The 12,669-nt window shown below is 40.2% G+C and overlaps 4 protein-coding genes across 5 annotated transcripts in view; all 4 read left to right on the top strand.

The window, feature by feature from the left end:
- Positions 1-12,669, top strand: part of LOC133985674 (protocadherin gamma-A12-like) — a 211,230-nt gene that overhangs the window by 97,961 nt on the left and 100,600 nt on the right. The window lies entirely within an intron of this gene.
- LOC133986319 (protocadherin beta-16-like) lies at positions 802-3,246 on the top strand. Its single transcript, XM_062426147.1, has one exon. The coding sequence runs from the start codon at positions 802-804 to the stop codon at positions 3,244-3,246; it is 2,445 nt and encodes an 814-aa protein (XP_062282131.1).
- On the top strand, positions 4,063-6,498 carry LOC133986318 (protocadherin gamma-A5-like). The gene has a single exon (XM_062426146.1). The coding sequence runs from the start codon at positions 4,063-4,065 to the stop codon at positions 6,496-6,498; it is 2,436 nt and encodes an 811-aa protein (XP_062282130.1).
- Positions 8,556-11,066, top strand: LOC133986317 (protocadherin beta-16-like). The gene has a single exon (XM_062426145.1). The coding sequence runs from the start codon at positions 8,556-8,558 to the stop codon at positions 11,064-11,066; it is 2,511 nt and encodes an 836-aa protein (XP_062282129.1).

The following is a 12,669-nucleotide window of genomic DNA, read 5'->3' as shown; positions in this document are numbered from 1 at the left end:
ACTGTCCATTGTTGACAAGAATGTAATAACCAAGGAATAATTCCTGTTGGGAAATAGGTTTTATGAGTTTCTGAAGGACAGCCCAAGATGTTTTTTTCTCAATAGTCAAGTTATCATCTGAACTGCCAAAATGATTATTAGTTAAAGACAATGTAGAAGGTTCAATGATATTCTTTTTTTCTCCAATTTTTTTGTGAGGAAAAATATTACTCTTGTATAAAATCAGATCTAATTTGATCCTTAAATTGATTATTAAGATAATAATTTATTTCCAAGATAATCTTTTAGGATTTAACTGTTTCTGAATATCTAAACAGGATACGTTTTCTTTATTCTAGTACTAAATAACTACATAGGTTGTACTAACCCCAGCAACTGGAATCCCAATCCTTTTATTTTCACATAATGTAATTATCATAAACTGTTTTGATAATAAGTTGTTTCCCCTGAATAACATAACTTGACGAGAACTATCACTTTTGTCTTGACTGTAACTCGTATTTTTTTCCATGTTGAACCTCCTACTTCATAGTGTAGTTTCCTGCAGTGCAAGTGTTTGGACTCTCAGGGCCGCTGTTGACCAATGTAGAACCTTCCACTGTCATTTTGTTATATTCAGCAGAGAAAGAACCACACATCCAGTACACTAGCGTCGATGCCGGAGATATCCGCGCTGCGATTAATGTTTTTTCTCATTCAGAACACACGGAGGTTATTTTCTCTGGATTACTTTGGATTATAAAGACCTTAACGCTTTGGAATACGATACACTTATCATCTGCAGTATTTGTAAAGGATAAAATGTCGGTCAGAACAATGAGACGGCAAGTACTATTGTTCATCTTGACGTTTTCTCTCAGCTCAGTGCTCGGGCAGGTCACCTACTCCATTCCCGAAGAAATGTCAAAAGGTTCTTTGGTTGGTTACATAGCGCAGGATTTAGGGATAGACGTGAAAAGACTGAGGTCAGGTAAAGCTCGCATATATACAGAGGACAACGCAGAATACATCGAGCTGAATAAAGAAAGAGGAGTCCTGCTTGCTAAAGAGAGGATCGACAGAGAGGCGCTCTGCGGACAGACAACACCTTGTGCTTTACATCTTCAAATCACATTGGAGGATCCTATTGAATTCTATACAGTTACAGTCGAAATTAATGACATTAATGATAATGTGCCCAGCTTCAAAAAGGATGAGATGAAATTTAGGATTAGTGAGTCGGCTGTGATTGGAGCAAAATTTGTGCTAGAAAGAGCCATGGATCTAGATGTCGGTGTGAACGGATTGCAAGGATATTCGTTAAAGCCTACAGATAACTTTAATCTAAAGCTACAAAATCAACAAGATGGAAGTAAAAAGGTAGAGATGGTTTTGCAAAAACATCTGGATAGAGAGTCGCAAGAGCACCTGTCTTTAACACTCACAGCTACCGATGGTGGTGATCCACAGCTGTCGGGAGCAATGCGAATAGAGATTTCAGTGCTAGATGTTAATGACAATGCCCCAGTATTTACGCAGGAAGTATATAAGGTTACGATAATAGAGAATGCTATGAAAGGCACGATTTTGAGTACCGTCAGCGCTGTAGATGCAGATCAAGGTTCAAATGGAAAAGTGACATATTCAATAACAAACACGCTGGATGATGTCCCTCTTATGTTTGAAATCGACGAACAAAATGGTATCGTAGCTTTAACTGGAAACTTGGATTACGAAAAGGCACAACACTATGAAATACACGTACAAGCAAGTGATGATGGAGGACTGACAGATTCTTGTAAGATTATAGTTGAGGTGACCGATACTAATGATAATCCACCATCTATTAGTATTATGTCTAAAACTAATTCAATATCAGAAAATTCTGCGCCGGGGACTGTAGTAACCATATTTAATGTTCAAGATCCAGACTCTGGAGAAAATGGCAAAGTCGCATGTAATATCGCAGAAAACATGCCATTTGTGATGAAAGCAACGTCGAAAAAATTCTTTAGCCTAATAACAGACATTGATTTGGACAGAGAGAGATCCTCTGAGTATAATATAACTGTGACCTGCTCTGATGAGGGAGTGCCCTCCCTCTCCAGCAGCGTCACTCTCACCTTACAAATATCTGATGTGAATGATAACGCACCTGTGTTTGACAGGAGCTCATATGAGGCCTACATTAAAGAAAACAACACACCAGGCCTCTCTATATTCACAGTGAAAGCCAGAGACGCTGACTGGAACCAGAATGCCCGTGTTTCTTACATACTGGAGGACTCCTCTGTTAACGGAGTGCCAGTCTCCTCATATGTGTCTGTTAGTGCTGATAGTGGAGTCATCCATGCAGTTCGCTCTTTTGACTACGAACAGATTAAAGATTTCCAGTTCCGAGTCAAAGCTCTGGATGGAGGCTCTCCTCCACTCAGTAGTAATGTGACCGTGAAAATAATGATCCAGGACCAGAACGACAACCCTCCTCAGGTTCTGTACCCAGTCCAAACTGGTGGCTCTTTGGTGGCTGAAATGGTGCCTCGTTCAGCAGATGTGGGCTATCTGGTGACTAAAGTGGTGGCTGTGGATGTGGATTCTGGACAGAATGCCTGGCTCTCCTATAAACTGCAGAAAGCCACAGACAGGGCGCTGTTTGAAGTGGGCTTACAGAATGGAGAAATAAGAACTATCCGCCAGGTGACTGATAAAGATGCTGTGAAACAAAGACTGACTGTTATAGTGGAGGACAACGGGCAGCCCTCTCGTTCAGCTACAGTCATTGTTAACGTGGCGGTGGCGGACAGCTTCCCTGAAGTGCTGTCAGAGTTCACTGACTTTACACACGACAAGGATTACAATGACAACCTGACTTTTTACTTAGTGTTGGCTCTGGGTGTAGTTTCCTTCCTCTTCATCACGTGTGTAGTGGTTATTATATCAGTGAAAATCTACAGATGGAGACAGTCTCGCATCCTGTATCACTCCAACCTCCCTGTGATTCCTTATTATCCACCACGTTACTCAGACACTTTGGGGACAGGGACTCTCCAACACGTGTACAATTACGAGGTGTGCAGGACGACTGACTCCAGAAAGAGTGACTGTAAGTTCGGCAGAGCTGGTAGTCAGAATGTGCTGATAATGGACCCCAGTTCTACAGGGACGATGCAGCGGATACAGAGTGAAAAGAGCATCCTGGATGAACTTGACTCTCCTTTAGAGGTGCGTGTCTTTATTTGTGATTCTCCACAAACTTCCTATGAATAAATCATATCAGGGATTTTTCAGATTACAGATACTATTTGCCTTAAGGTCTTTTTTCACTGACTACCGTGCTTCTTCAGCACCACTAGTGTTGGATAGCTCCTCTCAGAGTTGATCCAGTTGACTGAACTGAGAAAGAGGCTGTATAGAAAATTCACACTATAAAAGGCTGAATACTGTTTTAGGCTACCAACATTTATTTTGTATGTACTGCATTACTTGTCTTTTGGGGAAGTGCTTTAATTGGAGAACATTTATGGGCTATGTGTGTCCAGTCCAGTTTTATGTGGATGGGGAAACAAATAGTTTGATGTTTATCCAATTACCAACATGCCTTTTGACTTTACTGCATTTCTCTCTCACACGATCTTTATCTGTCACTTAACCCCCTTACACTATACTCACTGTAAATCTATTTTTAGGTTTGAATACAAACATATATGCACACATTAACCATAACCTAGATATATACAACGATATCTGACTCCTACACATTTTCACCTGCTAATCAAAATGTAGTTTTTTCCTATTTACTTTAGTGATATCACTTGTGATTTTAATTTTGGACTCTAAGGGCCGCTGTTGGTCTTCAAAGCGCATATGAAGCTTCTGAAAAGCAATTGCAGCTTCAGTACTCTTCTTAGTGTACCGTGGAGATCAGGACATTTCGGCGTCATTTTCACCATTTATTTTTAGACTAACGCATTCATTGTAGCACGGTGGATGATAAGCACACAAACAAAGGAACGTTACGGGATAACAGACATACTTTTTGGGAAATATATTCGTTTGTGGATTTGGATGGATTGCCTCGGAAAGATGCCTTTTAGCAGCTGTGAAGCCACGATTAAATGGCAAGTACGGGCCTTCATCCTTGTTTTTCTCGTTGAAAGGACAGTTTGCCAGATCCGCTACTCTGTCCCAGAGGAAATGAGAAAAGGCTCCTTTGTGGGAAATGTGGCTGAAGATTTAGGTATTGACGCTAAAAGACTGAAATCAGGCGGTTCCCGAATTGTTAGCACTGAAAGCAGCGAGTATATTAGACTGGATGTAGACAAAGGGATTCTGGTCGTAGGAGAAAGAATAGATAGAGAGCAACTATGCGGACAGACAGCTCCCTGCAGTTTGAATTTTGAAATGATTATGACGAATCCAATGCAGCTACATAGCGTTGTTGTAGAAGTGTTGGATGTTAATGATAATGCACCCGTGTTTCATGAGAAAGAAATGCATTTAGAGCTAGTAGAATCTGCACTTCCAGGAACCGAAATATTACAAGCGAGTGCAACCGACCCCGATGTTGGCATAAACGCCTTACACGGCTATACTCTGCACCCAACAACACATTTTAATATTAAGGTCCTGTCCAGCCCAAATGGCCATAAATATGCACAGCTGTATCTTTCTAGTGCTTTAGACAGGGAGAAAGAGGCGAAGCTGCTTCTCACGCTAACTGCTGTAGATGGCGGTGAACCACAGCGATCAGGCACGCTAAAAATACATGTAACTGTCCGAGATACAAATGACAATGCTCCGGTTTTTACCCAATCAATTTTCAAGGCGTCTGTTAGAGAAAATGTTCCAAAAGGAACTTTAGTGGTGACCTTGAGCGCAACAGATGCAGATGAAGGGGTGAACGGCCGTGTTACATACCATTTTAATCGCATGTCTAGTAATGTTGCTGAACTATTTGATCTGGATGAAAACAGCGGCGATTTAACAGTAAAAGGTCTGATTGATTATGAAGAGACTACAATTTATGAGATTGGCGTGCAGGCTAAAGATCAAGGTGGGCAAAGTACATCAACAAGTGTAATAATTGAGGTGATTGATGTAAATGACAATGCCCCTGTAATAACGTTAACTTCGTTTTCTAATGCCATCGTTGAGGATTCTCCTACTGGAACTACTGTAGCTATCATAAACGTTAAAGATGTAGATTCGGGAAAAAGTGGCAAAGTAGACTGCTCAATTAACAGCAATATCCCATTCACAATCCAGTCATCTCTAAAGAATTATTATACTCTGGTAACAAACGGCGTCCTTGACAGGGAGCGCAATCCTGATTACAATATCGTTTTCACGGCTGTGGATGAAGGCTCCCCGGCTCTCTCAACTAACAAGACGGTTTCACTTCGAATAACTGACGTCAATGATAACGCCCCAGTATTTGAACAGAGCCATTATGAAGCTAATATTATGGAAAACAACTCCCCGGGAGTATCAGTATTTTCTGTGAAAGCACATGACTCTGACTCTGGGCAGAACGCACGAGTGTCTTACCTGCTTATTGATACTCAGTTTAATGGTAATCCCATATCCACTTATTTATCTGTTAACGCAGAAAGTGGAGCTATACAGACAGTTCGATCATTTGACTATGAGCAAATTAAAAGCTTACATTTTTTAGTTAAAGGACAGGATGGGGGCTCTCCACCTTTATGCAGCAATACCACAGTTAAAATAAACATTCAAGATCAGAACGACAACCCCCCTCAGGTTCTGTACCCAGTCCAGACCGGTGGCTCTCCTGTGGCTGAAATGGTGCCTCGTTCTGCAGATGTTAGCTATCTGGTGACTAAAGTGGTGGCTGTGGATGTGGACTCTGGACAGAATGCCTGGCTCTCCTATAAACTGCAGAAAGCCACAGACAGGGCGCTGTTTGAAGTGGGCTTACAGAATGGAGAAATTAGAACTATCCGCCAGGTGACTGATAAAGATGCTGTGAAACAAAGACTGACTGTTATAGTGGAGGACAACGGGCAGCCCTCTCGTTCAGCTACAGTCATTGTTAACGTGGCGGTGGCGGACAGCTTTCCTGAAGTGCTGTCAGAATTCACTGACTTTACACACGACAAGGAATACAATGACAACCTGACTTTTTACTTAGTGTTGGCTCTGGCTGTAGTTTCCTTCCTCTTCATCACGTGTTTAGTGGTTATTATATCAGTGAAAATCTACAGATGGAGACAGTCTCGCATCCTGTATCACTCCAATCTCCCTGTGATTCCATATTATCCACCACGTTACTCAGACACTTTGGGGACAGGGACTCTCCAACACGTGTACAATTACGAGGTGTGCAGGACGACTGACTCCAGAAAGAGTGACTGTAAGTTCGGCAGAGCTGGTAGTCAGAATGTGCTGATAATGGACCCCAGTTCTACAGCGACGATGCAGCGGATACAGAGTGAAAAGAGCATCCTGGATGAACCAGACTCTCCTCAAGAGGTTGGCTTTACCTTTTATTTATAACGCTCTATAAATCTGCTGTACTTTCTTTTTTTTTTTTTTTTAGACCCTCCGTGACAATCCAAATCATAATTGTTGGTACATGAAATGCCCGGATTGCTCGTGTTATCACTTCAACGATTCTGCTAACTTTGCTAGTCCAAACATTTGTTGTTTTTACGGACGACTGCCAATTCAAAAATATTTGTGTTCGTAATTTAACTAAAAATACAAACAAAAATACAAATAACAATACAGTATAGGCATATAAAACCATGCTTGTTCACCATGTATCTTTAAAAAAAAATTCTGATTTTTTCCGTAGAAAATATCTCTTTCTCTTTCGGGGGGGGGGGGGGGGGGGGATTTCTGAGATTAAAGTCACAAATTTGTGAGAAAAAAAGTCCGAAACTTCTGAGAAAAAAACCTCACAAATTTGAGAGAAAAAAACTCTGAAAAAAAGGTATTTTATTCTGCCAAGCAATCACCTCTACAACACTGGAGAGAAGTCGCTCCTGCATTATGCTGCCGTGCAAAACTGATTTAATTGTGCTTTTCAGTTGGGTTAAGTAATAAGGAGATACAATATACACCCATACTTACATAGGTTATAAAATAAAAACACGGAGTCTCCACTGTTTGAACAGGACGGCCACACATTTATTACTCTTCACTTTTCTGATCGTACGTTAAGTGCTTGACATCCACATCCACATCCACATCCACTCACTTCCGTTATACTCTTTCAAATTTATAAGAAATAAACTCGTATTATCTCTGATATTGTATGGGTTTTTTTCCGAAACAGACCCAGTTTCTTGCCATGTCTTTTCAAAGTCGGGATGCTTAATATGACATGGTGATTCTGGGCTAAGATAACAAACACATGGTTAGAATCAATTTATGTTCATTCCTGTTGAGCATTCACACAGTGAAGATGTGATTTTATTTTGAAGGAGTATAACGGAAATGTGTGTATGTGGATGTTTAGCAATTGACGTGTGATCGGAAAATTGGAGTAATAAATGTGTGGCCGTCCTGTGCAAGCAGCGGAGCCTCTGTGTTTTAATGTTATAACCTATTTAAGTGTAACGCTCAGTTAAACAAGTATCTCCTTATTGCTAAACCTAACTGAATAGTACAATTAGATCAGTGAGGTGATTGCTTGGCAGAATAAAACACATTTTTCCCGAATTTTTTTCTCGCATATTTGTGACTTTTTTTCTCACAAATTTGCAAGTTTTTACTTTAATCTCAAAAAATTCTGAGTTTTTTCCCGGAAACCTCCTCCATGTCAGTATTTTTTTTTTTGTATTTGAACTTATATGGCCCTAATACGCCGTCGTAGATTTCGTAACCACCATTGATTGATTAAATTATATATCTTCTATTCGTTAATATGAAGTTGAGTTTTGGTAACATGTATACATTTAACAGAGAGGCTATATGCTATCTCTCTCTCTCTCTCTCTCTCTCTCTCTCTCTCTCTCTCTCTCTCTCTCTCTCTCTCTCTCTCTCTCTCTCTCTCTCTCTCTCTCTCTCTCTCTCTCTGTGTCTCTCTCTCTCTCTCTCTCTGTCTCTCTCTCTGTGTTTCTGTGGGGCTTTGGAGGTGCGGGTGTGTGTTTGTGTGTCAAACACGGTTTAGTGCCCACATTTTTTATATATCTATACAGCATACTATCACATTTCACTCATGTGCAAAGGCACTTACTTCCAATTTATATTAAGTTGTTTTACCTATAAACATAATTAACATATTTTAACACATATTGTGATGAACCCCGTATGAAGCAGGATTCAGCATGTTTCTGCAATGTGTAGTTCCGTGCTTTCAACTCATAGGGACGCTGTTGACCAATGTGCTGAGTACCAAGAGCTTATTGCAGCTGTACCTCCCCCATCATCTAGACATGTTACAGAGGAAGAGAAAACATAATCGAAAAGGGAGATCATCAGACACCGAGACACCGAGCGAATTGAGAGCATTCTTGGAGTGTGGATTATTGATTATTTCACTGACATTTGTGTCTAAAATCCGTTTTCCTCATAGCGGATTTGATACTGCTTTTTTGGACTGGAGAATGTTGGACAGAACAATGAAACGGCAAGTAGGCCTGTTTTTGTTTATCTGTTTTTTGTCTCTCAGCTTGGTTCTGGGGCAGGTCAGTTATTCCATTCCCGAGGAAATGGCGAAAGGATCTTTGGTCGGTAACATAGCACACGATTTAGGTTTAGATGTGAAACGGTTGAAATCAGGGAAAGCTCGTATATATACGGGAGAAGGTACCGAATACATCGAGTTGAATAAAGACAGAGGAGTCCTTCTGATCAAAGAGCGGATAGACAGAGAAGCGCTCTGCGGACAGACGACGCCCTGTGCTCTCGATTTTCAAATCATTCTCGAGAATCCTATGCATTTTTACAGCATCACTGTCGAGATCACCGACATTAACGATAACTCTCCCACTTTTAAAAACGCTGAAATGAAATTTGAGATTAGTGAAGTGTCTCAAATTGGATCAAAATTTGTTTTAGAAAAGGCAATTGACAACGACGTGGGAGTTAATGGTCTCCAGGGCTATTTGCTAAGTTCAAGTGACACGTTCATTTTAACACCTTATAGAAAAGGCAGTAGTAGGAATGTTGAGATGGTTTTAAAGAAACATCTTGACCGAGAGAAACAGGAGCGGTTGTCTTTAGTATTAACTGCTTTAGATGGTGGCGACCCACAGCTCTCTGGAACGATGCAAATTGTCATTACTGTATTGGACGCTAACGATAATGCACCTGTTTGTAGTCGAACAGAGTATAAGACTAATGTAAAAGAAGACTCTTTGAAAGGAACTGTTCTCACCACAGTGAGTGCGTCTGATGCAGATAAAGGTCCGCACGGTCACATACAGTATTCAATTTCAAATGTTCCCGAAGGCGCACTTGAACTGTTTAATGTAAACATGGAGAATGGCGTGGTGACGTTAACTGGACAACTTGATTATGAGAAATTTAAACATTATGAGATAGATGTCCAAGCAACAGATGAAGGTGGTAATTCAGACGTATGTAAAGTTATAATTGAGGTGATAGACACAAATGATAACCCACCAGCTATCAATATTATGTCAACATCTTCCAGTATATCTGAGGATGTTAAGCCAGGGACAGTTCTCACAATGATGAACGTTCAGGATCCAGATTCAAATGAAAATGGCAAAGTCCATTGTGTTTTAAATGAAAATATTCATTTTACAATCACATCAGCATCAAATAATTTCTTTAATCTATTGACAGATGGTGAATTAGACAGAGAGAGAGCTTCACAATATAATATAACTGTGACCTGCTCTGATGAGGGCGTGCCCTCCCTCTCTAGTAGCGTCACTCTCACCTTACAGATCTCTGATGTGAATGATAACGCACCTGTCTTTGAGAGGATCTCATACAAGGCCTACATTATAGAAAACAACACACCAGGCCTCTCTATATTCACAGTGAAAGCCAGAGATGCTGACTGGAACCAGAATGCCCGTGTTTCTTACATACTTGAGGACTCCTTTGTTAACGGAGTGTCAGTCTCCTCATATGTGTCTGTTAGTGCTGATAGTGGAGTCATCCATGCAGTTCGCTCTTTTGACTACGAGCAAATCAAGGATTTCCAGTTCCGTGTCAAAGCACAGGATGGAGGCTCTCCTCCACTCAGTAGCAATGTGACAGTGAAAATGATGATCCAGGACCAGAATGACAACCCGCCTCAGGTTCTGTACCCAGTCCAGACTGGTGGCTCTCTGGTGGCTGAAATGGTTCCTCGTTCAGTAGATGTGGGCTATCTGGTGACTAAAGTGGTGGCCGTGGATGTGGACTCTGGACAGAATGCCTGGCTCTCCTATAAACTGCAGAAAGCCACAGACAGGGCGCTGTTTGAAGTGGGCTTACAGAATGGAGAAATAAGAACTATCCGCCAGGTGACTGATAAAGATGCTGTGAAACAAAGACTGACTGTTATAGTGGAGGACAACGGGCAGCCCTCTCGTTCAGCTACAGTCATTGTTAACGTGGCGGTGGCGGACAGCTTTCCTGAAGTGCTGTCAGAATTCACTGACTTTACACACGACAAGGAGTACAATGATAACCTGACTTTTTACTTAATGTTGGCTCTGGCTGTAGTTTCCTTCCTCTTCATCACGTGTTTAGTGGTTATTATATCAGTGAAAATCTACAGGTGGAGACAGTCTCGCATCCTGTATCACTCCAATCTCCCTGTGATTCCATATTATCCACCACGTTACTCAGACACTTTGGGGACAGGGACTCTCCAACACGTGTACAATTACGAGGTGTGCAGGACGACTGACTCCAGAAAGAGTGACTGTAAGTTCGGCAGAGCTGGTAGTCAAAACGTGCTGATAATGGACCCCAGTTCTACAGGGACGATGCAGCGGATACAAAGTGAAAAGAGCATCCTGGATGAACCAGACTCTCCTTTAGAGGTTAGTTTTAAAGGAATAATTATGTCACTATTGCCATGTTTGGGTTTTTTTAAATGGCCACACCATTCTTTTCTTTTGAACAGTCACTCCTTGACCCATATTCTATGAGGACTTATATCAAGTTATTTTTCACAGGATCTCCATTCTTGTCCTTCTAGGTACAATTTATTTGAATTGGAGACTTCTATTTAATTTGTAAAGTTAATGTCATGTTGTCAGTTTAGAATTTTGATAACAATACTTTTCATAAATATTTGAATGTGAATAATTGCAGCTATTCTTCTCAAATTTGCGTTTTACATATGGTAGAACTTCAACAGAAGAAATTATGTGCACTTTTCAGTTAATAGTAGGTTTGTCCAACATTTCCAACGTACATGACAGAAAAACTATTTTACATTCAGCAATTGTAGCTCCAAATTGTGCATTTCTATCATTGTGCTTTTTTTCAATTCAGCACCATGGTCAGCTCCAGAGTTGGCCTCACTCTGAATGTTATATTTTCTCAGAGTACATCATGGCTGCAGTGTGACAGCATGTTAGATTAAAGTACAAATCGTTCCACTCTTAAACACTATACCTTTTAATCTTACAGAACAATTTTAATTCATGTTTTAATTGGTTTTACAATATAAAATATAGTTGATTTGCATCTAAAAGCTGGTCCTGTTTGTGCAATCACACTGTCAAGTATTCTTACCTTTTTCATTTGCTTCATTTATTTGGTATCACTTGAATCCATGTTGTGTAAAGTTATGCACTTCCAGTTAAATAATTTGACATACTTTGGAGTGGTATGGTGCAAAGTTTCTCATTTGGTTTTAATGTTGTAAGTTTTATCTCATCCAGTTCTTATACTCTGAATAAAGGGATTCGGAAACTGTTGAAGAAATCTGGCGATGTTGATCGTATTGTTATTACTACGGAGCTTCCCCTTAGGGAGATATCACATAAGATGTCACTTACTCATTGGAAGGTTTTATGTTTAAATTCTAAAACGTACTCCAAATATGTAGTTATTCAGTAGTTGGTGTCATCCATTTTACAATATTACACACTGGATATGTAAATTAATAAATAATGAGTGGTAAATATAAGGAATTAGGTCAATCATTTCATTTTTTATGCATAGTAAAGACAGTGAGGAGAGCCTGGTGCTAAAGCTTTAAAATTGTGTGTGTGTGTGTGTGTGTGTGTGTGTGTGTGTGTGTGTGTGTGTGTGTGTGTGTGTGTATGTGTGTGTGTGTGTGTGTGTGTGTGTGTGTGTGTGTGTGTGTGTGTGTGTGTGTGTGTGTGTGTGTGTGTGTGTGTGTGTGTGTAACATGAAAACATTATCTATAATTACAGGGAGTTAATATCATTCCTCAACACTTTTTGTAACTAATTACCAAGGATTTAGTGTTTGTATATTTGTTGTTTTAGTTTAAGAGTTTTCCCTTGTCATGGAGTAGACTTCTCAGGCTCATTTTAAAATATACATGAATCTAAGAAGGCGTAAAAAAATATTCTGTCATACTAAATTTCTGTGTTGAATTTACGAAGTGCGATAACCTGACCATAGAAACCACTTACAATAATGTCCTATGTTCTAAAGTATTCTGTAATTCAGTAAAATGAACTCTTAGGGCCGCTGTTGACCAGTCTGTGTTAGTAAAGGGAAAGAAGTCAGCAGTACCACCCCCATCATTCTGAAACAGAACGAGAGAAATAC

This window comes from Scomber scombrus, chromosome 9, assembly GCF_963691925.1.
Source record: "Scomber scombrus chromosome 9, fScoSco1.1, whole genome shotgun sequence".
NCBI classification, from domain to species: Eukaryota; Metazoa; Chordata; class Actinopteri; order Scombriformes; family Scombridae; genus Scomber; species Scomber scombrus.
Note: the sequence above shows the minus strand (reverse complement) of the source record. Positions and strands in the feature narration are given on the sequence as shown.

Bases quoted from the DNA above. Each gene is read 5' to 3' on its own strand.
- LOC133986318 (XM_062426146.1), top strand. From the start codon at position 4,063: ATGCCTTTTAGCAGCTGTGAAGCCACGATTAAATGGCAAGTACGGGCC.
- LOC133986317 (XM_062426145.1), top strand. From the start codon at position 8,556: ATGTTGGACAGAACAATGAAACGGCAAGTAGGCCTGTTTTTGTTTATC.
- LOC133986319 (XM_062426147.1), top strand. From the start codon at position 802: ATGTCGGTCAGAACAATGAGACGGCAAGTACTATTGTTCATCTTGACG.